A 25,411-nucleotide genomic window follows, 5' to 3' on the forward strand; every position below is an offset into this window, starting at 1 on the left:
CTCAAATATTTGCTTCTGGGGGTCCCTGGAACAACATATTTTCAGATGGGGGTCTGCAGCCAGTTATATAGTTTTGGGTGTCCTTGACATGAAAATGTTTGAGAACCACTGATATAGAAACATAGGGGTTTTCAGAAAACTGAACAGATTTTGAAGACTTTTTTTTTTTTTTAATCAGCCTCAGGTCTAAATGGGTTAAAATGGTCCAGGTTAGTATAGTTAGTTTTCAGGGAAAACTCTGGGCTATAGAACAACAAACATTCATTAAACATAATTACTGGGCCTGGGCCGTGGCTCAGTGGTCTAGGCACCTTGGCTGGTAATCCAGTCTGGCAGTGTGCCGCGGGTTTGACTCCCGATCCCGACGGCCTTTACTGCATGTCTTCCCCCCCGCCCCCCATCTATCTCCCCATTTCCTGTCAGCCTACTGCCTGTCCCTCCATAAAATATATAAAATAAAGGCGAAAGCCAAAAAAAAAACAATTACTAAAGCCAAAAACGTTTGGAGCCACTGACATAACTTCAGTAGGAAAGGGACAGCAAGGTACGTACATTGCCAATGAGTTTGTAAACCTGCTCCCCAGAGATGTTGTACACCACAACGATGGTTTTCAGAGCTGCGTTGCGCACCGAGGCATCTCGGTCTCCGATGTGAACTGCAATGGACTTGAGTGCTTTTGCTGCCGTGGGCTGGCAGACGGACACACCGCACAGCTCAATGAGACAGCCTAGTTCTTCCAGACACTCTGCATGGAGAGATGGAAAATGTCCCCATTTCAAATCGTGAGCAGTAAATCAAGAGGGGAAAGAAACATAAATAATAATAAACTATTTGATTGAATTGAAAGCAAAATTATATTTAATATGGTATGAAAATAAACTTCTTGCTATAGACACGTTTATAACACTAATAAAACTATCACCATTATATAACATTTAAAGTTCCCCATCATTGTGTTTTAATGCTTTAATAAATTAAATTTTGGCCAAATATAGTTAATATAACATTGCCTGAGTAATTGAATTAACGTTAGCCATGCTTTGACAGGAGAAATTTGATTAATATGCGAAATCCCAAAGCAACGACAAACGTGAAATGATCAATGTTTATGTAAGATGTATGGCTGTGTGAATAGACAATATATGACAGCAGTATGGTCGTTTATATATTATATTATATTATATATTAAACCTAAAATGCCAGTGCCTGGCTGTCAAAAGCATGAATAAAGTGCTTGGTTTGACAATTTGTCTGGTTGATAACAGATAACATCAGTTATTAGCTCTACTCACCAGCTCTCTGCTTAGAGTTCTTAGACTTCGTTCCATCCATGACATACGGGAAGATTTTGCTGGAAGGGTAAACCTTGCAAAGCATGCCCAAGATGGCCCGCGCGTCCTTCCTCACCACATCCTTGGACTCGCCCATCTTCCAAAGAGAGAAATAATATAGATGAGGTACCGATTCAGAACATTTAAGTCAGTGGTTCCCAAACTTCTTCATGTCAAGGACCCCCAAATTGACACTCATAAGCCTGCGGACCCCCATTTGCAGCCAGGGACCTCCATAAGAGAAGATTTCTACGGCTCTAGCAGTGATTCTCAACCAGTTTAACTTCAAGGTCCCCCAGTTTGACTACAGGCCCCCATTTAATGGCATTTCTATCTCTGGGACCCCCAATTTATATTGTAAAATCAATGTTATTTTAACTCTGAGAGTGTACAAATGGAACCGTTAGGGTCCATTTGTACACAGTTACAGACCCATACACAGTTACAGACCCATAAGGGTCCATTTGGTTCCAAATTATCATTTAGCTGGGTACCCCCTGGGAGTCCCTCAGGTACCCCTGGGGGTCCCCGGACCCCACTTTGGGAACCACTGATTTAAGTCCTTCTGCTGTGTGCGATGGGGGTGACTCTGTATGCCCCAGTGCACACGGAGTAACAAAATAAATTCTGGACAGGCCACTGTTGCCCATGCAACAGGCAACCTGGCTAAATAGTGCAACTCTTCACTGTCATCATCACAACCCACCAGACAATTCCACACCATTACTTATTTTTTTTAGGGGTGCCAGGCAGCCCCTCCAATACATGGCTTTTCAAGATTGTCATATGGCAGCCCAGTCTATGGACTTTAATGTTTGTTTAGGGTAATTATGAGGCAAATCATTTGCCAGTAAGTGTATAGAGTCTAATGTTTGTTTAGGGTAGTAAATAACGATGTAAGATGTCATATGTTTAGGGTAGTAAATAACGATGTAAGATGTCATATGTTTAGGGTAGTAAATAACGATGTAAGATGTCATATGTTTAGGGTAGTAAATAACGATGTAAGATGTCATATGTTTAGGGTAGTAAATAACGATGTAAGATGTCATATGACCAATGCATACTGTACACCCTGCGCCGCTCACTTCACACAAGTATAATAATATAATATTTAATCCATTCTGTACGTACGGGAATCCCTTTTGGTGTTTTAACTAAGCATTATGTTATACTTTAGCTATTGAAAAATAGCATATCTACAAGCTCGTAGCGCGCCACCGAGTGGCACGCTACGAGCAAGTAGGTCTGCTATTATTGAAAAATCGTAAAAATGTGGCGCAAATCTTTGAATATTTATTCCTTCAGAATATTTAACTCAAATCTTTGCTTCTGGGGAGGTCCCTGGAAACACATATTTTCAGATGGGCGGCGGCCAATTACATATATTTCTGGGGCTCCTCGACATGAAATAGTTTGAGAACAACCGATATAGAAACATTTGTAGAATCTGGCATCAGGTCGAAATGGGCTAAGCCTCATTGGTGCAAATACAAACCTTGAGGATGAGGTAAGGAATGAAGGAACTGGCCTCCAGATCACTGAGGTGGTATTTCTGCTCGCTGAGAGAGAGGAAGAGGAGCTTGAGGAACTCCAGAGCCTTCATCAGCACACTGGTGTTGGTGTCAAAGAAGCGTAGAGTGAACCACTTGAGGATCAGGTCCAGGCAGGACACTATGGCATCATTATCAGCTTCCAGGCGCTGGAGCAGGTAGGAGGCAGTAGGACAAAAAAAAAGGAGTAGTAAGAAATGCATCATTATACAGATTAAAATATAGAATCTATATTTTGTAACTACTTCCGAGTGAGTCAGATGGCCCCTGTGCACATGGGTGTGTCCCCAGGATGGTGTCGGAATGGAGCGCGGTTGCCACTTGCAACCTGACGCCCCATCGATTAGTGCAACTCATCACTCTCACCCCACTCCTCCATTATGAGTGCGACTCTGAATGCCCATAAGCTCTAACCTCAATCATGGCAGCTATTGCTTTGATGTGGTGGTGAAAGTCTTGGTGGAAGAGTTCTTCTTGCAGCCATTTGACAACGCACGGCACCATCTGAGCCTTCAACTGCTCCACATACTCATCTTGGGGGGAGCCGAAGTTCCACTTCAAAATCTTAAAGACATTTATAAAAACACGGTAAGCAACACATGATAAAATATTACCGTCATGTTGGCTGGTTGTTGTGGCAATTGTACTAAATATGTTTTGATAAGTAAAATACACCCAGATTGAGTCGTTTACAGGACGGTGGCCACTCGGTGGCACGCTATGAGCTTGCAGATCTGCTATTTTTCAATAGCTAAACTATAACATAATGCTAACACCAAAAGGGGATCCCACCCAAAATGGGTTAACTGTTTGCTTGGCTCTCACCCCACCCCCTGTTGATAACATCCATTTATATCATGGAGAATATTATATTCAGATTGGCTGTAGGGTGTGCTTCATTTTATGCAGCATCATTGTTCTACATTACAATGCATAATTCAAAGCATCAACTTTATATTAAAGACATCTATCATTAGCTGCAATATAGTCTTGAAGGTTGGCTTGAAAAAATATTTATTTAACAGGTTTAAAAACGGATACCGTATTAGATGCAAATATTGGTAAAACACCTTTAAGCTCTTTTCCTCTTTGACACGCAGCTCTTTTTTGTTGGGTATCAGGGTAAAGATTGGACCAGAGTGGTCCTCTTCATCTTTCCCCTTCCCTGAAGGCTTTTTCAGCACCACTCCGCTCTGGAGGGGAGGAAATGAGGAAAGCAAATTGGGAGTCAGTCTCAAGTTAAAGCAGAAGGAGTCACATTGGTAATGATCAAGATCTTTTACCGTTCCTGATCAATCCTTGACCAAGTAGACCATTTCCACTAGTGGCATAACCAAAGGGTAGGCATTAGGAATTCATGGAAATCAAGAGACAACAAGCTACAGAGTCACTCGGCACCTCCATGTGTAACCAAAGAAACAAGGTACATTTACCAGCACGATATTGACCTGGTGTGCGTTTTGTGGTTTCCGGAAAGATACTACTTTGGTTTCAATGAGTATTGGAGGTAGAGATGTCCCGATACTGTATCGGTATCAGTATCGGATCGGCCCTTATTTGTCATATCGGGTCATATCGGTATCGGTGAATATGCCAGTCTAACCACTGATCCGACACAGGGGTAAGGGGTTGACACTATGGCAGGTAAATAAAATGTTGGGACATGTGGAGTTTGCTTTGGAGTTGCCCAAACTGCAAGTGCACATTTGAGTGATGAGTCTGCTATAAACACAACACGAGATATAGCTATAAACACAACATGAGATCACAACACTGGTATCTGTATTCGGTATCGGTATCACCTAACACAGAAATTGAGGTATCGGGATCGGCTCAGAAGCGAAAAAAAAGTGTATCGGGACATCCCTAATTGGAGGTAAAGTGTTTTAATGACACTGATGCAGTCATCCATTTCAGCTCAACAATTTAACATGGTAAGTCAAAATATAATGCGTTTGTTGAATACCTTGTCCAAGAGGGTTACAAAAAGCATGCAAAACTACTGAAAATAACCAAAACGTAGAATGACTCACTTTTCCTTTTTTTGCCTCTTCTGTTGGTTTAGTATTCTTGGGGGGACATTTATCAGCGGTTTCTGAATCCAACTGGGCAGTTGCTGCTTTAATGGAGAGGAGAATACATAATTATGTTCAAAAGGAGATAGCTAGTCATTATTATATCCATCCTAGAAAACTGTAGCTCAAATTGACTGGCATGCATCTTGCAACTTTGAAAATGTATACAACGATTTGTCAAAATTTGAGCAAATTGTCTGGCCGGATCATCTTAGAAATCCTTGATCAACTGCCTCTGCCAAGCACAGTTTGCAGGTTTTTTTCTTCCCACCACTGGCTTGAATTGCACACACACCATCATGTCAAATGGTTGGTTAGGTCCCAGACACAAACATAAAAAAAACACACATTTCCCCCTTGCTGGGAGAGGATACACGAACCAACCTGGGGAACTCTTGGCAGGATCTTTGGGTTCCAGTTTGGCAGTGGGACCACTGGCAGGGGGACCACTGGCAGCAGGTTTAGAAGTGGGACCACTTGCAGTGGGTTTGGCTGGCATGATTGATCTGGCTTTTTCCAGCAGCACTAAAACCTGGTCCTTCGATGCAGGCTATAGACGGAAGGACAATTTAACCACACCGGTAAGTATAAAGCAGCCAAACAGTTGAGTAAAATGTAATACATTGCAAGAAACGCAGATGCAAGCTTTCCCCTCTGACCACACTTAGGTTAACACATTTTGGGCTGGAACCCCTTTTGGTGTTTAAGCATTATGTTATACTTTAGCTATTGAAAAATAGCAGATCTACAAGCTCATAGCACGGCACTCTGTGGCGCGCTATGAGCTTGTAGGTCTGCTATTTTTGAAAAATCGTGAAAATGTCGCACAAATCTTTGAATATATATTCTTTCCGAGTGGCCAATTACATATAATTATTGGGGTCCTTGACATGAAATATTGAGCACCACCGATACAGAAACATAAGGTATTTCAGAAAAGTGTCAGAAGACTTTTTTTTTTTAAGAGGCCTAAATGGGATAACATTGTTCATAATACAATTCTTCAGTTTAATTCACACTCACAGCTCAGAGTAATCTAATCATGTTTGCGTAATTCCTGGAAGATACATGTGCACTATGTAGTACATCCTTTCCCCCCCCTTCCCCTCACAACAGTTTCTACAGGCAAAAAAGGTCTACCTTGAGTTTCCCTGCAGCCTTTTTCATCTTGTCAAAGCCCAGGTGGGTCATGAAAACGGGCAGGGCATCCTGGGCCTTCTTCCTCACATCAGCATTGCGGTCTTCCAGGCATGCATACAACGGGCCCACACACAGCAGTGCATCTGCAGGGACGGAGCGGAGGGTGGCCAGGTTCTCTGCAAGCCAGCCGAGCAGCTGATAGCAGGGGAACAGAATATAAGACAATAACCAATGAATGCTTATATACATATTATTTAGAGACAATGAAGTTAACAATTTAGTCATGGTCCCTATATCGATATCATCATCTCTCATCCGATTTATGAACCGCTTGGCCCATTTCAACGTACAAACCGGTCATGGTCCCTATATTGATATCATCCTATATAATATATTATCCGATTTATGAACTGCTTGTCCCATTTCAACATACAAACCGGTCATGGTCCCTATATTGATATCATCCTATATAATATATTATCTGATTTATGAACTGCTTGTCCCATTTCAACATACAAACCGGTCATGGTCCCTATATTGATATCATCCTATATAATATGTTATCTGATTTATGAACTGCTTGTCCCATTTCAACATACAAACCGGTCATGGTCCCTATATTGATATCATCCTATATAATATATTATCCGATTTATGAACCGCTTGTCCCATTTCAACATACAAACCCTGCCTGAAACATCTCTTGTACCATGGCTGGATTGTCACCTTGACCTTTGAGTCCCAAAACTTTAAATCATTGCCCAAGTTGAATCCTCTTGATCATTCCCATACGTTTTTCCAAAACCATTTTGAAATTCAACCCATTCTGGGCGGGAACTCCTTTTGGTGTTTTAAGCATCATGTTATACTTTAGCTATTGGAAAATAGCAGACCTACAAGTTCATAGCGTGGCACCGAGTGCCGCGCTACGAGCTTGTAGGTCTGCCATTTATTTTTTAATCTTAAAAATGTGGAGCAATCTTTGAATATATATTCTTTCAGAGTGAACCTTTTTAACTCAAATCTTTGCTTCTGGGAGGTCACTGGAACAACATATTTTCAGATGGGGCTCGGCGGCCAAATTTGTGGGCCTTGACATGAACATGTTGGAGAACCACTGACATAGAAACATGGGTTTTTCATAAAACTAGAAGACATTTGTAGAATCGAACTCGGGTCTAAATGGGTTGAACCATGGTCAGATATAGACCCAGAAGACATAATCACCTCCTGTCTAAGGAAGGGGTTCTCCTTCCTCAACTCCTCCGACAGCTCCTCACCCTCCAGCCATTTCTTCATGCCAGTCTGCTCCACCCAGGCCTTCAGGGTAGCCAGGGCTGCAGCACGGACCATGTTCTGGAGGAAGGAATACACAAAGGCACTGTTGTTTTTGGCAGCAAATTTCTATTTTAGTCTAGTCATAGTCTTTGGACTGAAACTTCATTTAGTTTCAGTCATATTTTAGTCATCTGGAATGTCTTAGCGTTAAGTCTAGTTTTACTCGACTAAATGTCATGCGATTTTAGTCGACTAAATGTACAGTTGATTTAGTCGAATAAAATGCATTTTGGCAGGCCTTGATGCCGTCGTAATGACTGATTTTACACTTGCTGAAAATAGCCGATCTACAAGTGTAAAATGACTTATACTGGATCTCTTTTATTCTAGTTTTTATTTGTTGACGAAAGTGTCATACATTTAGTCTTAGTCACCATAGCTTAGTTTGTCGGTGAAAAAAGGTAGAACATTTTTCGTCTTAGTCGACGAAAACACTGACAAAGGTAAAAACATTAAGGCGTGTCAAAGCACATGACAATCACTTTAAATCGGCAGATTAAACCAAAAAGGGAGCATAGTAGAAAAATAGTTCAAGCAGGGAATGAGCATATTTTAAAACGGACAGCAACTCTCCTGCTCTTTAAACAAATCTGACAAGAGCTCAGAAACATGCAGAATTGAACAAAGCATGCTGCATTTTGTTGTGAATTCCTAAACTTCTTCAGTCAGATCCTACAAAGTAAACCTTTTAAGAGTACGTTATAAAATAGTTAAAACCAATCTTCCTGTACCAAGTCTGTTATCAAATTGTCAGAATCAATCTCCACACCATTTACCTACTCCAGAAGAGAATCAAGTACTTTGAGTGTATCATCTACAACATGATTCAGAGATTAAAATAGGGTGCATTTTGCATCCCAAAACGCAGTTTATAGTTAAGGGACGCAATAAAACAACAACCTCTGCATCCACGGGATGCACTACTGTACTGTTTTTTAATTCTAGTTTATTTTGCTAGCATTAGTTATAATCATAATTTCTTCTTCTGTTTTCTACATGAATATAACCACATTATAAATATAAAAATAAATTAGTTAAATGCTGCAATTTGTAAAAAAAAAAGGCAAAATATGACTCCTAACGTCGTTGAAGTGGGACTCATTTCTAAAAGACCATCCCTGGGACTCATCTAAAAGACCATCCCTGCATCCCGGGACTCATTACATTGAAAACCTATTTACATCACTGTATACTGCAATCATTTCTACTGGAAATTATTTATATAAATGTCTTTATTGTATTTTAATATAGGTAGAGGTATAAGCCCCCAGGGCTTCTTGCCTCCTCCTGGCACTTTCCCTTTTTCATGCTTTGATTTTTTTTACTTTGGCACAGTATAGAGCAATACATTAATCTTCCTGTACCTTGCTGTCACCAAGGACAGTGATTACAGGTATTCCCAGAGGCTTGATATGCTGCTGGATGCCAGGACCCATGGCAACGGCCATCTGCTGAAGGATGGACAGGGTCTGCTGGACCTGAAGGAGACGAATGCCAGCCTCAAATCAACATTTCCATTGTGTTGGTTGCATTCATTCGGTAGGCCAACATAAACCAATTTTGGGCGGGAACCCCTTGGTGTTTTAAACATGTTATAATTTAGCTATTGAAAAATAGCAGATCTACAAGCTCATAGCGCGCCACTCGGTGGCGCGCTATGAGCTTGTAGGTCTGCTATTTTTTTTTAATTGTGAAAATGTGGTGCAAATCTTTGAATGTATATTCTTTCAGAGCGAACATTTTTTACTCAAATCTTTGCTTCTGAGGTGTCCCTGGAACAACATATTTTCAGATGGGGGGGTCGGAGGCCAATTGCATTTTAGGGGTCCTTGACATGGAATATTGTGCACCACTGATACAGAAACATGGGTATTTCAGTAAACTGCCAGAATTTAGAAGACATTTCGACGTCAGGTCTAAATGGGTTAAGGCTGGGTGTGTGGGAGATGAACCCTGCTACGCACCAGGATCTAAATGGGTTAAGGCTGGGTGTGTGGGAGACAAACCCTGCTACGCACCAGGATCTAAATGGGTTAAGGCTGGGTGTGTGGGAGACAAACCCTGCTACGCACCAGGATCTAAATGGGATAAGGCTGGGTGTGTGGGAGACAAACCCTGCTACGCACCAGGATCTAAATGGGTTAAGGCTGGGTGTGTGGGAGACAAACCCTGCTACGCACCAGGATCTAAATGGGATAAGGCTGGGTGTGTGGGAGACGAACCCTGCTACGCACCAGGATCTAAATGGGTTAAGGCTGGGTGTGTGGGAGACAAACCCTGCTACGCACCAGGATCATTAAGGCTGGGTGTGTGGGAGACAAACCCTGCTACGCACCAGGATCTAAATGGGTTAAGGCTGGGTGTGTGGGAGACAAACCCTGCTACGCACCAGGATCTAAATGGGTTAAGGCTGGGTGTGTGGGAGACAAACCCTGCTACGCACCAGGATCTAAATGGGTTAAGGCTGGGTGTGTGGGAGACAAACCCTGCTACGCACCAGGATCTAAATGGGTTAAGGCTGGGTGTGTGGGAGACAAACCCTGCTACGCACCAGGATCTAAATGGGTTAAGGCTGGGTGTGTGGGAGACAAACCCTGCTACGCACCAGGATCTAAATGGGATAAGGCTGGGTGTGTGGGAGACAAACCCTGCTACGCACCAGGATCTAAATGGGTTAAGGCTGGGTGTGTGGGAGACAAACCCTGCTACGCACCAGGATCTAAATGGGTTAAGGCTGGGTGTGTGGGAGACGAACCCTGCTACGCACCAGGATCTAAATGGGTTAAGGCTGGGTGTGTGGGAGACAAACCCTGCTACGCACCAGGATCTAATGGGTTAAGGCTGGGTGTGTGGGAGACAAACCCTGCTACGCACCAGGATCTGTCAGGTCTAAATGGGTTAAGGCTGGGTGTGTGGGAGACAAACCCTGCTACGCACCAGGATCATTAAGGCTGGGTGTGTGGGAGACAAACCCTGCTACGCACCAGGATCATTAAGGCTGGGTGTGTGGGAGACAAACCCTGCTACGCACCAGGATCTAAATGGGTTAAGGCTGGGTGTGTGGGAGACAAACCCTGCTACGCACCAGGATCTAAATGGGTTAAGGCTGGGTGTGTGGGAGACGAACCCTGCTACGCACAGGGCTCCAGACTAACTTTTTCACAGGTAGCACTGGTGCCACCTACCTTTTCATTTGGTAGCGCCACCACAAATTAGGTAGCACCATTTTTTTCTTTGTATAGCGTGGTATTAATACATGATCTTATCATGCCCCCACATCGGGCGCCATTTATTTATGTAGTGGTTTCCACCATTAAAGGTTTGAATCATAAAACCCCCTACAAAGGTCACTGTGTAAAAAACAGCAACCTACCTGGTTATACTTCAAAACACTGTAGATGGTTTCAACCCAACCCAAAGTCACTCAGTCAATACCTATTTATATTCCACACACAGAAAGTCAGTTTAAGGTTTTGAGTTGAAAATTAAATGCAGTCCAAACCTTTGGGATTAATAAAGTGACAATTTGTACAATATCTCCATTACCATTATCCAAATGAATTCCTTATTATAATATTTTTACATTTTGGAAAAAATCTTTTGCATTGTGAAATGCCACCGAATTCTTAATCATTTTCCTTGTCTTCATGGGCCAACTTGTGAAAGCTGCATGCTTTTATTGTGAAGGCAAAAGTTTCTGAATGCTCTCAGAGCCTGAATATCTCCGTGTGCTGAAAATAGCTGATCTACAAGCCGCGGCGCGTTGTGAGCTTCTAGATCAGCTATTTTCAGCACGGAACACTTTGTACGACGAAGAATAAATCAGGCATCAGTGCTCTTCACTCACTGGGAGGGAGATTAATGTCTTTTGTTGGCCGATCATCATGTATGGACACATAGGCTACCTCCTCGATGCAAACATAACAAGCTTTGGAAGCTATTTTTCGTGGCACAGGTTTAATCAAACAACAAGTTTACCTCCTCACTCAGTGTTTGGGTCGGGAGTCGGCTGTCTGTGTAGATCATGACTGATCATCATGCAGTTAGATATGCGCGCTGCGCACTCCAGTGAAATTGTACAGCTGAGAAAGATTAGTGAATTTGTGTCGGATAAGATGCGTTTAGACCTGAATATATATTCGCCTCGGTTCGTCCAGTTTGTACCGCGGCAGGTCGCGCCGTGCCCGTTTGCGCAATTCTCGTCTTTGCATTGACTTTGTATGTAATCGCGCCGCTCTGACCATCCAAGTCTGAAGGGCTTGTTATTGGTGGGTTTTTGTGAACGATCGTTCTTTGAACACTGGGCGTCAGGCGAACGTCCAATGTTTTTATCAATGGAACGGGCAAGCACTGCGGGATGTTTTTTTCCCCCCCACTCATCCTTCCAGCAAGTCGCACCCGTGCGACCTCGTTATATTTTAACTCGCACTTTACTCAAATTAAGTATCATATGCGACCTATTAAGTCGCACGCTGGAGCCCTGGCTACGCACCAGGATCTGTCAGGTCTAAATGGGTTAAGGCTGGGTGTGTGGGAGACAAACCCTGCTACGCACCAGGATCATTAAGGCTGGGTGTGTGGGAGACAAACCCTGCTACGCACCAGGATCTTGTTGGAGTCGTTGAGGCGTCCTTTAAGTGCATTAGGCAGTTCTCCCACCGTGGGCTGGATGAGCTTAGCCTCCGAGATGACCGCCGCTACCTGGTCCAGTCCTTCCTTGCGGACCTTCCAGTTTTTGTCCCCAATATTTTCGACCATCTCCCCAGTTATCTTGTCACTGAAAGAGAGATACAAAGATCAGAAAGATTTACCAAAGTTTTACAGTACAGTGCATACTATGTTTTACTTCAGTACAGTGCATACTATGACACGTTGGACGGCTTATGTAATTTGAGGATCTAGTTTACTCTTTAATCCATGCTTTTGTGATGTTATTTGTATGCCATAATGTACCTTTACTGTATGTTATTGGTATTAGTGAACTACTGAACATAATTATCATCACCATCAGTATATATTTTTAACAAGTAATTGATTTTAAAGTATTTGATATACCAACAGTCATTTAAATTGAAATATAACTACTATTGTTTAATTAAAACTAACAATTGTTTAGATTAAAACTAATGCAAGTAATTGTTAAGCATTTAACCAACTATTTCCACAGGTCCTGTTGCCATTACATGACAAATATGCAAGCAATACTAACCATAGGTAGTGAAAGTACACACAGCCCAGTGAAAATCAGATTCCATGAGACATGGAATCTACTTTATTATCTACATTAATCCTACTTTTCACACTGGACCGGCAATCAAAGCAACTACTTTCATTAGTTCAGCGGCTAACCTGATGTCAGTGCGCGGCAGCATATCCGCGACGTCATCCTCTTCCTCATCTTGCTTCTCAGCCTCCTCCCCTTCCACCTGGCCCTCACGCCCCTTAGCAGAGCCCCTGGTAGGTGCAGGAGGAGCCTGGCCTTGCATCTACGGAACAGCAGAGAACATGAGTGAGATTCACGGTGCAGACACATAATTGCAACCCATTATGAACTGCCCTCTGAAAAAGAACCCAATTGTTCAAGCAATGAAAAGCATAAAAATGCCGTTGACAAAACCAGCTAACTTAATTGGACCCTCAAACTGTGGACTAAACCAGCCAACTCCACCCCCTCTCCTAAACCAGCCAACTCCACCCCCTCTCCTGCAAGTAATTGACAATATATAAAGTCACACCAACTTTGCTTGGTTTATAAAATATAGTTTACATTTCCTGGAAATAAATAATATGCCCGACAGCAGAGATATGCAGCATCAGGGGGATATATATATATATTTTTTTATTAAACACTCTTGTTTCAGACTAGGTTTGACTTTATAGATCTTCAGACTAGGTTAGACCTTATACAGTAGATCCAAATGTATTAAGTTTTGGCTGTTTAAACGTCAGTGAAAATAGTCACTGCGCACATCCCTGCATGTGGTTAAACACGCCACCTTTTGGAACTCTGCATCAATCTGCGTTACTAATGCAGCCTTCTCATCCTCGAAGAACATCCGCAGTGGAGATCCCATGTAGAGGTACATGACGCCCAGGAGACTGATGGCTGCTGTGCGAATGGCCTGCAAAGGAGGGGGGAAAAGAATTAAAATGGCAACCAATATTTCTGCTTCATATTTAATTGTCAAACTTGATTCTCAAAGTAGCTACGCTTTACTTTAGCAAAAGAGTATGTGCTCTTATTAGATCATCTGTAATCTGACAAGGTGAAGGCACTTCAAAATAGCAGACTTACAAGCTCGTAGTGCGCCACTCGGTGGCGCACTATGAGCTTGTAGATCTGCTATTTTTCAATAGCTAAAGTATTACATAATGCTTAGTTAAAACACCAAAAGGGGTTCCCGCCCAGAATGGGTTAAATATGATGAAACACTCACAGGATTGGTGGCTTTCAAACCAGTCTTTACATGGCTGATGAAAGCTTTCACATTCATTCTGCAAGGAGAAAGAAAGGTGATTGAAACCCAATTGAAAAAACAGAAAGCCATTAATCCACTGTCAATCCAAAACCAACTGTCACAGAGCGCGCTTACCCTGAAAAACCAAACTCTTTTATGGCATTAGCCAGCCAGCTCAGTGTCTCAGCTTGGATCTTTGGGTTCTTCTGGGTGAAGGCTATTGAAACAACCTAAGAAAAAAAGATTGCAAAATAGGCTATTAATTTTAAAACAATCGAAATAAGCAGCACACAATGAGGAACAATAAGTTAGTTGCAAACAGATGCTCATCATAGAAGAATGGAAAAGTAATTAATATCCCACACAAGTTTAAAGTGGCAATAATAGAAATGTTAAATACACCGAAAGGCCTCCACAAATATTGCCTACCATAATAAATAAGTCTAAAATCTAACATGTCAGTGAACTTTACTCAACAAAATAAAACATAATACAGTATTTTGGTAGTAGTTTAATAATCTCCAAAAATACCGTAATTTAATATTGGCACTAGCATTCTTTGTACTACTGCTTGCAAAGTTAAAAAAAAAAAGAAAAGAAAAAAAATCTTGTCACCTGCTCAGCTGTCCAAGGCAGAGTACAGGCCTCCCCAATAGCAGTCAGGGCTTCCTTGGCCTTTCCGCCACACTTGATGTCTCCCACCTTGTCCACCAGACCTTCCAGCACTGCAGAGGCTGATGTCGTAGAGAAGTTACCCCTCTGGGCCACCACAGCTACCACCTGCAGTTTCAACTGCATCACCTGGAAAAACAAAGACAAATAGTCTTCTTGAAACGAATTAAGACGGTGCACACTTTAATAACTTCAGTGCCTCTGTACTTCCTTCAAGGCGAGTGTCCTTCCTTCAATGTGAGCGCTTATCTACAAATAATTGTGATACCTCAGTAGTAGACAGAAGCTGATTTCAAATGGGCCGTCTGTCATGCAGTCTTAATTTACTCATAGCAACATAAGGGATATAAGTACATAAACACAGTAAGGGGAGGTACCTGAAAGTTGGTCTCCTTCCAGCCTGGTTTCCTGGACAGCATGCGGACCAGAGCCTGACAGGGCATCTCACTGCGATCAATCTTTTCCACGGTCTACACAAAACACAGCCACGGTTAAAGCTAGTCTTTTGCATAGACTACTGAAGAACAGCACAAATGTTTCTATAAAATTATAGCTCTAGTGGAGTTTTAGGATTTCAGATTCTAAACCAGTACCGACCTGAAGGAACTCCTCCATGCCAGCCAGTCTCTCCTTCCAGTTGCTGCTGTCCAACTGCTGCACACAGGAGGATGGAAGGACAGCAGCAGCTTTCTCTTCGCACACCTCCATCTGAGAACAGAAGAACCATCGCAAATGTCAATGCTGCCAATACAGCATACAAGGTTGCAGAGTGCAGACTGCCCGTGACAGGTAAATAAAACTGTCGGGCAGGTGGAGTTTTCCTCTCGTTTCCCCAAACAGGCATGTGCGTGTTTGAGTGAGGACGCAACAGTCTGTAACACAACATGAGAGATCTGTCTAAGTATGGCCAGATCGCTCTGTGGCTCTCTCTCGTTGTTAAAAGTACAAGAATGCAGCAAGCGGCCCAGGCGGTGGCGTAACCGTCTGGGCACCCGACTGGTAATCCAGTCGCAGTGTGCCGCGGGTTCGACTCCCGAGCCCGACACGGCCTTTACTGCATGTCTTCCCCCATCTCTCTCCCGTTTCCTGTCAGCCTACTGTCTGTCCCTTCAATAACCAATAAAAGGCGTAAGCCGCAAAAAAATATCAAGCAGCTTACAAAGTCTTCGGGAAAGACCCATGGCCAAATAGACAATTACTTCCGACTGTTCTTGCCTGCCCTGATGGGAAAGTGCCTCTGAGACCAATAGTGTCAACACTCAGAGGCACTTTGAGTGTTGACACTTAAACATAACCAAGAGAACTTGCTGCATGGTCATTTACACTCAGTCAGTATATGATTACTCACAGAGAGTTCCGTTTCCAGCACTTCTTTAGCCTCCGCCACATTTTTGCCTTTTCCTGCCGGGGGTCGTGCTCCAGCTGCTGCTTTTGCCTTGGTTTTCTTGGTAGCCACATTAGTGGTCTAAAAAAATAAATGACATATAGACACACACACACACACGTGACTGACAATGTGCATCATATTATATATTTTCTAAAGGTAGAGTGGTGGACAGACGCCGTGTCCTTACTTTGGGTAGAGGGGTCTTTTTGGGCTGTGCGGGGGGCGGGGCCTCAGGGGCTGGTTGTACGGTGGAGGCAGAACTCTGTGTCGGTGCTGCTTTCTTCTTTCCTCCTATAACCTCTACCTTGTCAGCAAGCTCCTTAATCTGAAGAAACAAACAACCATATGGAATTAGGAGACTGGCCATTAAAGATGCATGTTAACAATTATGGCATGTGAAAATAAAACCGTGTTGGTTGTCAGCCGGTTCCAACACATCTTCCATTTTGAAATCAAACTTTAACTCTTTAAACATACACTAGATGTTTAGCATACAACCCTAGAGGTTTATGGAACTAAACACTTAAAAATAAATTAGCCGTTTTATGTTCGGCTTGCCTTTATGTAGGCTAATAATGATACCAAATAAAGATTTGTAGCCAGGTGCTGTAGGTCATACAAATAAATTAACTTTAACACTTTGCCATCAATGCAGATATTTTGCCATGATTATAGACAGCATCCAACGTTTTTAAATTGCTGCTCCTCTGGTAGTTTCCATCTACTTAAAATTCAACCGTTCAACCATTGTGGAAGTTTTTGGTCAGGTTCAAGGCAATGGGCAACTACAATTAAATATGTATACAGAGCAGATGACCCTCAATTCATGGGACCCATGTTTTGACAACAAGGCACACAAAACCATAGGGATAACTTTCCCAGCATCTCAAACTATTCAGTATAGTATAGTATAGTTTATTGTTCAGTATAGTTCATTGTTTGAGCACCTTTAATAATGGCTTTCCAATTACACCGCTTCTCTCCACCCCCAGTAGCTCACCTTATCGAGCTTGGTTTTATCAAGGTCGGCCAAGAAGGGGTTGACGGCCTTCTCTCCAGCTACCGTCATCAGGGTTGCCAGAACGTCGAAGGCAGCATCACGCACCTCAGGAGCTGAATCGTTGACTTGCTGTCAGAAGGGAAAACCAACCTTAATATGCTACAGCTATTCATGGGATTCATCTGATGTACACAAAACAAGATAATTGGATTCAAGAATTATGTTTTCAGAAATGTTGAGGTGTATTGAACCTTGAGGGCAGCAGCACAGAAGGATTTGACCAGTGGCTTGGGCACAACAGCAGGGCTGGTGACACGGATACTTCTGGCCAGAAACAAGGACGCCTGTTGCTTCACTGAAGGGTTTTTATTGTCCATCACGGCAAGAACATCTTCAGTCACATTTTGTAGAGTTGTCTGAGGACAAAAGAAACAAAATAAAAAATGAACTTTTATAACATAACAAGAACTTGACACTGGCTGCACAGAACTTTAACTTCTGAGTGGACACATTCAAGTTGTTCCAACCTCAAGCATGTTATTATAGTAAAAATACAATCAGTTTGAACAGTGTTTTATTGAACTTCCTCAGTCAGTTGCTTGAGGCCAATAACAATTAATGATAGAGTACACACCAGAGTGTGTATGGGTGGTACATGGAATGAATGAACCCCTTTACTTCACTGTAGGACTAGAGTAAGATTAGTTTAAACATAGGCTCTTAGCAAGCCAACTAAGTGGGAATTTGGATTATTTCTTTTTTTTTTTAAAGCAGATGCCCATTCTATTAAATGGTAAACACCAAAACCATTTGAAATGAAATTAGCAATGTTAATTGTTAACACTCTGAGCCAACTAGCAATAGCAGACAGACCCATAATTTCAAATATCATTCAACATTATACATGCCACTATGGCGATGGGACATTAGCTAGAAGGAGGCGGCTGAAAAACAGCCAAAAGCCACGCACATCCAAGTACCTCAGTAGGCTGCTGGGTTAGCCAGAACAAACAAAGTCACAGATCAAGAAAAAAAAAAGGTCCATAATAGTAAACTGTTCTGATTTTAATTGTGATCATAAGGTATTTTTGTCCCCGTCTTTTTACTTGCATTCAGAGTAGACAAGAGGCGCCTTAGCAGTATGATGGCTTTGTCAGCCTGAGGCATTTGTGTACATTTACAATGTCTGTAAAAATCTGGGATAAACAGGATTGCATTATTCATTGCATTCTGGTGATACACACAATTGGGGACTGATGGTGGATGGGCCACAGGTGTGGGGTTGTCTACTCATTTCATGTGAAGGTCTGAGGATGGGCTGCGGCCCAAACGTCACCACTTTTGAAGTAAAGATATAACTGGGAGCTGAAATTGGTGCGCAGACCGTTTTATTCTTGATATGGGAGATTAGCTCCCTTAGAGGAATAAACAAACTCACACTGAGGAAAACAGCATCAATAGCTTCTTGGAGAGCTTGGACCACCAGAGCCTTCTTTTCCTTGAACTTCTCCAAAATGGTTGGCACCACCTAGATATGGATTGCAAGTAGTTAGGATTGACACGGGCATCCCAGTCCAAATGTGTGGCTTTATATATTTAATTATTTAAATATGTATTTATAATAGTGTATTGTAAGTACATTTTATTTATCTAGCACGCATCACAAAGATACAGTGAAAGAGCAAAACAGGGGATAAAACAGAAATACTGTACAATTCGACTCAAACAAAACAATACACACATCGAAAAATAAAATCATGAACCATCAGCAAAAGCTTATTTAAATAAGAATGTTTTAAGACTTTTCTTAACAATGTCAGCTGAGGGTGCAAAACTGCAAATCTCAGAGCAAGTGGAAGTGCAGTCCAGAGATTAGCAGCTACCGCTTGAAATTATCTATCCCCTGTAGTTTTTAATTTAGTAGAGGGTGGGTCTAACAGAACATGTTCAGCAGACCTAAGGGCCCTTCTGGGCACATACCGAGGGAGCAGGTCAGTCACCAGGTAACCTGGGGCCTGACCGTGCAGAGCTCTAAAAGTGAGCACTAAAACTTTAAACTGGACCCTGAAATTTATAGGAAGCCAGTGTAAGGAGGCCAGGACTGGAGTGATGTAGCACCACCTGCTGGACCTGGTTAGTAATCTGGCTGCTGGCATTCTGAATTAGTTGGAGGCGGTCCATGGTGGTTTTGTTTAGACAAGTGAAAAGTGAGTTGCAATAATGCAGCCTTGAGACAAAATTGTGACTATTGTCTGACACTTCCATGGCCATAAGCATAAAGCCTTATATATGCTTTTAGTCGCACAGACACTGAGGATGTTATTGGAAAATGTTTAAAACATTAAGCAACAAGCCCTTGGGAACCAACCCTTCTAACCACAAGGCCACCGAGTTGGTCAATAGGGACACTTCGTAGGTTTACAATATTCAATTACTCTGTAAAGACAAATTCCATGGCAGGCTATGAATCACATGGTGTGTCTCAATCGTGAATTCAGCAGCACTCTTACCTGGCCTGCATAGATGCCAAACTTCTTTCTCAAACCAGATGCCAAAGCAGCTACGCATTTGGCTGCCAGAGCTACCAATAAAACATTGCTGTCTTTTCCAATGACCTACAACCAGAAGAGAAAATAAATACATTGTTGTCCAGTACACATCCACCATGAGTCATTTAAAACCGTGTCAAGTGGCTAAAGGATGTCTGTACCTTTTTCAGTGCCCGTACCAAATCCCCGTAGTCACCCTGTTCTAGCTTGGGGTTTTTAGCTAGTGGCTCCAAGGCTTCCAGCGCCTCTTTTCTCTCCTGCCATTTCTTGGCCTCCTGCAAAGACAGAGTAATTTAACATTTGCTAGAGCTGAAGACGTAAGAAATTATTTCCCAAACTGTAAATACATAGAGCTTACAATCTTCTCATAGAAATCCTTTGGCAGTTTTGAGAGGATCTCCACTGGGTCAAGGAACTCGTAGGAATCAACTTGCTGGGGCAAGTCCTCGGTTTCATCTGAGACAGGGAGAACATGCCATTTATTATCTCAGCTGAAGTATGTATACCACGATCCATGCTGCCAGAAAGAAGGGGAAGTGGGGGGGGTCTGTGTGTACGACTACATACTGTCATCCTCGTCCCCTGCAGCTTCCACTTGTTGCTGTTCTCTCAGCTCCTGTTGGGATCGAAGGAAGCGGTTCTGTCTGGGGGCTCCTTGAGGTACTTTAGCCCATTCCTCCTCCAGCTCCTTCAACTGAGAATACACACACGAGAACACACATATACAATGTGCTCCAATGCATGGACCAAAGGAACACCCTAAGAAGCACTACAGCGAGTAGATACAGAAAAGTGACCGCATTGAGCAATATTCCAATGTGGAGGTGCGCATTACAGTAAGCTTGGTTCACCTGTAGAGCGTTTATGTTCTGAAGCGAGGGCCGGAGAGCATCTCTGATCCATTTGTAGATTTCTACAGCCAACAACTTCGCTTCATCCCTCACTGCCTTCTCTCTGGACTCGAAAAGCTTTGGCAACAATTTAACAATTGGCTTCACAGAAAAATTCTTGAGTCCAAACTCACTGGGGAAAAAAAGCAAAGGATACATAATTCAGCTATATGGGAATAAGGCTGCCAAAAAGATTTTTAACGTCACACTTAAAAGTACTTTGCCCATGTTAGCTGGAAAATTGCTATATGAAGCTCCAATGTCCTGGGTTTTAAATAAATTACATTTATCAAAGCATTAAATGAGATATGTTCTACAGTAAATAATTACATTTCACTCTAGTAAACAGCGATCAACTCGGCACATACGCTGAAAAAGAAAACACAAAAAGTCCTGTTAGCAGAATAGCAATTTCATGTCCCTGTAGTACCTCAGAGCTCTTCGTATGACTTCCACACAGGCCAGAACAATCTTTGGGTTCTTGTTGTCGAGGCCCTTGATGAGCTCTTCCTGGACAACATCAGCCTTTTCTATTTCTATGTACATGAGGCAGATGTCAGAGCCCAACTCCTTGGCCCTCGCCTTGGGCTGGTTAAAAACCTTATTGACGACGCCACTCACTACCTCACCCACTGTCCTGCAGATGGCACAAAAGATAAAGACAGAGGGATTAAATCATACTTATTAATTACAGGGTTCCTACACATTTTAACCCATTTTGGGCAGGAACACCTTTTGGTGTTCTAAGCATTATGTTATGCTTTAGCTGTTGAAAAATAGCAGATCTACAAGCTCATAGTGTGGCACTCGGTGCCGCGCTATGAGCTTGTAGGTCTGCTATTTTTTGAAAAATCATGAAAATGTAGTGCAAATCTTTGAATATATATTCTTTCAGAGCCAACGTTTTTAACTCAAATCTTTGCTTCTGTGGGGTCCCTGGAACAACATATTTTCAGATGGGGGTCGGCAGCCAATTACAAATATTTTCTGGGGTATTTGACATGAAAATGTTTGAGAACGACTGACATAGATACATGGGTTTTTTCAGAAAACTGTCAGGATTTAGAAGGCATTTGTAGAATCGGTCTAAATGGGTTAAAATAATAAATGCTTTCATGCGGTCTATATATTATGCCAATACGTTGCCAAATAATTTCAAGAAGATTGTAGCCATGTACTGTCGCTCATAGAAGTCAATTAACCACCGCCTTAGCTGTGCAATGGTGTCAAGTGGTGAAAATAGCCAATCTACAAGCTCACAATGTGACACACTGAGCTTGCTGATCGGCTATTCGATATTATTGAATTTCTTTGCCTACAATGTCATCCCCAAAATAAGGACAGCATGTTGAAATTAACACCAACTTCAGGCAATGTTATAGTTTTTTAAACTACATACACACCTTCAACCCCTGCAGTATCATCATGTGATGTGCATCACCAAAGAACTAAAGTACAATAACTCTGCTCCATTGGCAGTTTATAAAGTAACACGTTAAACATACGTCAGCACCGTAAGTGCTGACGTAAGTAAACCAACTGAAACCTATATAAATATATATATAATTGTTCTCTCCATGAATCGCTTTATAAATAAGAACAATTTAAATAAGATGCCATGTATATATGCAATTCAGAGATATTGCTGCATTGTCTGTAAACAAATTTGGTGGGGGATGTGCAGAATTGGTAGTTATTAAAAGTCAAGTCTGTAAACTGATTTCTATACTCATTTCTTATTTGCATACTTAAACCTGGAAATGACAAAAATCTTATTATACACTTGTGTAGGAGGCCTGTAATTACTATGCAGGCTTATTCCATAAGATTTAATTTTACACGTGCAATCGCAACATAAAATGAAAAGATCCATTTCAAACATTGTAGGCTAAATGAAAATAAAATACACAATTGGCCTAAATGAAAGATATAACCATAAATAAAATATTTTGTTCTGTTCTGTAAAGCAACTTTGAGTACCTTTATGTATTATTATATACACAACATACAACAGTAACAAACAGCCAGTCTTATTTGCCCGACTTCTAATGAAGAAGAAAAACATTGAAATGTAACATTATTGTAGCCAGCTATCTGCAGGGAACCTAATGGTACATTCATCTACCTACCTGGTAGCAACATGGGCTTTTTCTATAAAAGCCAGGGCAGCTTCGAGGCTCCTCAGCTGGGCAACTGCATTGGACTCTTTCACAAAGTTTTTGATGAGTCCAAGGAACTTCCCCCATTCTGGGCTTTTATCATCGTCAATCCTCTGAAATAGCTTCAGAGCATCCTCATAGCCTTGTAGCCTGGCCTTCCACACCTTGGGGAAAAAAGACAAGGTTCATGACAACGCTGGTTTAATATGCTGATAAAAATTAACAGAGCATAATAGAGAAATGTAGATAATTTGCAAACTACAAGTGTGAAAGGTAACAGGTAGGTGGGTGTGCAACCCACGTATTAAATTGGCAATTTTTTTTTATTTTTTTCCAAAATGTTTTAAAAGAAAAGTATACATGATCAGAACATGCTTAAACATTCGTGAAGAGTTGAGATGAAAAACCATTTAAGTCCATAACTTATAAATTATGGATAAGGTGACAGGGCAGATGGTAGCCATGGTTCACATTAACCCAGATTGTGAACTCTCGTAGATGTATTTATTGATTCTGACATTTCGAAAAGTTAACAGGTACGGTCGCCCCTTTTCCATCACGCCCCACTACTCTACCTATCTGTAAAATAAATAACAAACATAATTCATGTTGGTGATTATATAAAAAGGTATTGAGGGTATGCGCATGCTTAAAGTGAATGGCACATCGAGTGGCATAGCAACATGCAAAGTGAGTTTAATATTGTTTAATGCAATCAAATAGGACTTTTCTGATTGGATGTATGGGCTGTCAAGGCCAGAAAGTAGTTTTTTGCCACTCCGTAGGAATTCCTGCATAACTTCCGGGTTTGATGATGATGTCATGCGCATACCCTCTATTATCATATTAATTTATCATTGTTAAGTTCACTCTCTATATCCACGGGCATAATAGCATGATGATGGCTTTTACAGAGTATAGAGATCGACTACTGTACAATCAAATACATCTGTATATAAGATAATTTCAGAGAGGGAGGGAAATACTAAATGTACTGTTAACTACATTAAAACATTTCGCGGGGGCGAGTTTCACATGACCTCGTACTTCATGTTTCAGGGATAGTGTTTATACCTTGTGTTCACATTTCTGCTCCACTGGTAATTTTTCCCAATCACTTTCGTCAGTCATGTTTGATGTGAAATCTGTGAAATTAATACAACAGGCCCTGTAAACAGACAGACTGTATCCGAATTACTGTGAATGATTACGGTATCAAACTTAGTTTGATATAGCATTACATAGCTAGCACAATACAATATACAAAGATTAGTAAATAAATACAAAGTAGTGAACATGGTTAACAACAACAGCGTTGCTACCAGCAGACATAACATTAGCTGAAGCAAAGAGACCTTAAACTCGTAGCTTTAAGCTAAGCTAATGTCAGTTAGCACTGCAGCATTTCTCGCAATTTCTACCAAATAACCCTGAAGCGGAGTAACTAATCACCCAAATCGCAAGACTTACCAAAACACAAGCAGTAAAACAACTATAAAACAAAGTATAAAAGTAGCTTCTTTCTTCCGTCAGTCAACTCAACGCTTCTCTCTGGAATGTTTTCTCGGCAAGTGAAGCAACAACACATTTGAAACTGAGCTATGAGCGCTGAACGCCGCTGATTGGTTCATTCTTCTTCTTCTTCTTCTTGTGATTTCCGGCAGACTAGATGCCTTCCGGCACATTGCTGCCTCCCACTGGTCGGGGAGTATACCTCCTTTCTGTCCATTATAACTCCTATGACAGCAGTCGTGTTGCTGCCATGAAATTAAGCACCGCTTTTACAGTCTTTGCCTGGTTTTCTGTTGGGTTGAGGAGATTCTTGAGCGTCACATTGCTTGTTAGGCCGTGAGCCAGGACCCCAAATCTAGGGTCATCTGTACCGATGGGGTGAATAAGTTGTGCAGCGGTGGCCGAACGGATAGCGGCGCGGTCTTGATACCGGAAGGTTCCTAGTTCGAATCAGCCGTCCGACATGTTAAAATTACCACCGCTGAAGTGCCCTTGAACAAGGCATTGAACCACTACGATGAAATGTGTTCTATGAGCAGGGCCTGGCTGGAAACAAGTTCTTGAGCTTAGCCCAGATACCCTGGCCTGGGTAAATATAGATTTCATTTCATTTCATTTCAAGTCTCATAGTGATTTTTGGGAAGGTATACATCCCTAGTGCTAGGAAAAATGTGATAGCATTGCATCTGTGGTAGCTTTCTGTGTGTTATCACTCCATTTATAACCACATGCCAAAACTCAATTTTCAAAATCCGAATGGAGCATTCTACTTCAAACTGATGGTTCTCTCCTATTATTGATCATATATCTTTGAAGAATGGTTGGGATACAGCTCAGACTATATATTTCTCTGAAAAGTTGTTAAAATTAGCACATCTAGAAATGTTATCTATTACAGGAGAGACAACATATAGGGACTATATATTACATATTCCGTACTTCTGTTTTCATGAAAGATGCAGCACAAAGGTTCCCTCTGTAAATAACTGTAAATATTTAAAACCATCTTAGAACATAAATTCTAATGAAATGTTTTATGAAATTCAATAAACTAAATATAGTGTAAGTGTACAGTGTAAGTAATGCATAAGATAACTTTCCGTTCACCATTACATCACCTTTTAGTCCATTTGACACTTCTATCTGTTCAATACCAAACCTAATAATGCTGTTTCATATTACGTTTTTGTTGTTGATTTGTATTTGGGGACAATTTTAGTTTGGTTGCCCAAACTTTGGTAATAGGCATAATCAAAAAAGGCCTTTATATCAGGTCAATCTCACATGTTAAAGGTCTGGTTAATGAAACAGAAACAACTATTTATATTTCTATAACAACTTATACT

General features: G+C 41.6%; 1 protein-coding gene across 4 annotated transcripts in view; it reads right to left on the reverse strand.

The window, feature by feature from the left end:
* LOC306920663 (cytoskeleton-associated protein 5-like) overlaps positions 1 to 24,179 on the reverse strand; it is a 30,263-nt gene extending 6,084 nt beyond the window's left edge. The window contains exons 1-32 of one of the 4 annotated variants that reach the window (XM_079497474.1): positions 24,024 to 24,179; positions 23,628 to 23,698; positions 22,524 to 22,717; positions 20,825 to 21,031; positions 20,356 to 20,527; positions 20,072 to 20,198; positions 19,863 to 19,960; positions 19,666 to 19,779; positions 19,466 to 19,570; positions 18,394 to 18,483; positions 17,207 to 17,371; positions 16,956 to 17,084; positions 16,143 to 16,280; positions 15,917 to 16,033; positions 15,166 to 15,276; positions 14,946 to 15,038; positions 14,512 to 14,697; positions 14,032 to 14,126; positions 13,876 to 13,933; positions 13,435 to 13,560; positions 12,788 to 12,924; positions 12,041 to 12,215; positions 8,803 to 8,916; positions 7,328 to 7,456; positions 6,101 to 6,295; positions 5,345 to 5,510; positions 4,919 to 5,001; positions 3,956 to 4,078; positions 3,300 to 3,449; positions 2,831 to 3,034; positions 1,294 to 1,429; positions 553 to 746 (exon numbers count right to left, since the gene is read on the reverse strand). In XM_079497474.1, coding sequence (XP_079353600.1) covers positions 553 to 746; positions 1,294 to 1,429; positions 2,831 to 3,034; positions 3,300 to 3,449; positions 3,956 to 4,078; positions 4,919 to 5,001; positions 5,345 to 5,510; positions 6,101 to 6,295; positions 7,328 to 7,456; positions 8,803 to 8,916; positions 12,041 to 12,215; positions 12,788 to 12,924; positions 13,435 to 13,560; positions 13,876 to 13,933; positions 14,032 to 14,126; positions 14,512 to 14,697; positions 14,946 to 15,038; positions 15,166 to 15,276; positions 15,917 to 16,033; positions 16,143 to 16,280; positions 16,956 to 17,084; positions 17,207 to 17,371; positions 18,394 to 18,483; positions 19,466 to 19,570; positions 19,666 to 19,779; positions 19,863 to 19,960; positions 20,072 to 20,198; positions 20,356 to 20,527; positions 20,825 to 21,031; positions 22,524 to 22,717; positions 23,628 to 23,684 — 4,188 coding nt within the window. In that variant the 5' untranslated portion in view covers positions 23,685 to 23,698; positions 24,024 to 24,179. Of the gene's footprint in view, positions 1 to 552; positions 747 to 1,293; positions 1,430 to 2,830; positions 3,035 to 3,299; positions 3,450 to 3,955; positions 4,079 to 4,918; positions 5,005 to 5,344; positions 5,511 to 6,100; positions 6,296 to 7,327; positions 7,457 to 8,802; positions 8,917 to 12,040; positions 12,216 to 12,787; positions 12,925 to 13,434; positions 13,561 to 13,875; positions 13,934 to 14,031; positions 14,127 to 14,511; positions 14,698 to 14,945; positions 15,039 to 15,165; positions 15,277 to 15,916; positions 16,034 to 16,142; positions 16,281 to 16,955; positions 17,085 to 17,206; positions 17,372 to 18,393; positions 18,484 to 19,465; positions 19,571 to 19,665; positions 19,780 to 19,862; positions 19,961 to 20,071; positions 20,199 to 20,355; positions 20,528 to 20,824; positions 21,032 to 22,523; positions 22,718 to 23,627; positions 23,737 to 24,023 lie in introns of all 4 variants that reach the window. The other 3 variants (XM_079497471.1, XM_079497472.1, XM_079497473.1) reach the window with 3 other exon arrangements.
* Positions 24,180 to 25,411: the final 1,232 nt, after the last annotated feature.

This window comes from Electrona antarctica, assembly GCF_951216825.1.
Source record: "Electrona antarctica genome assembly, chromosome: 3".
Classification (NCBI taxonomy): Eukaryota; Metazoa; Chordata; class Actinopteri; order Myctophiformes; family Myctophidae; genus Electrona; species Electrona antarctica.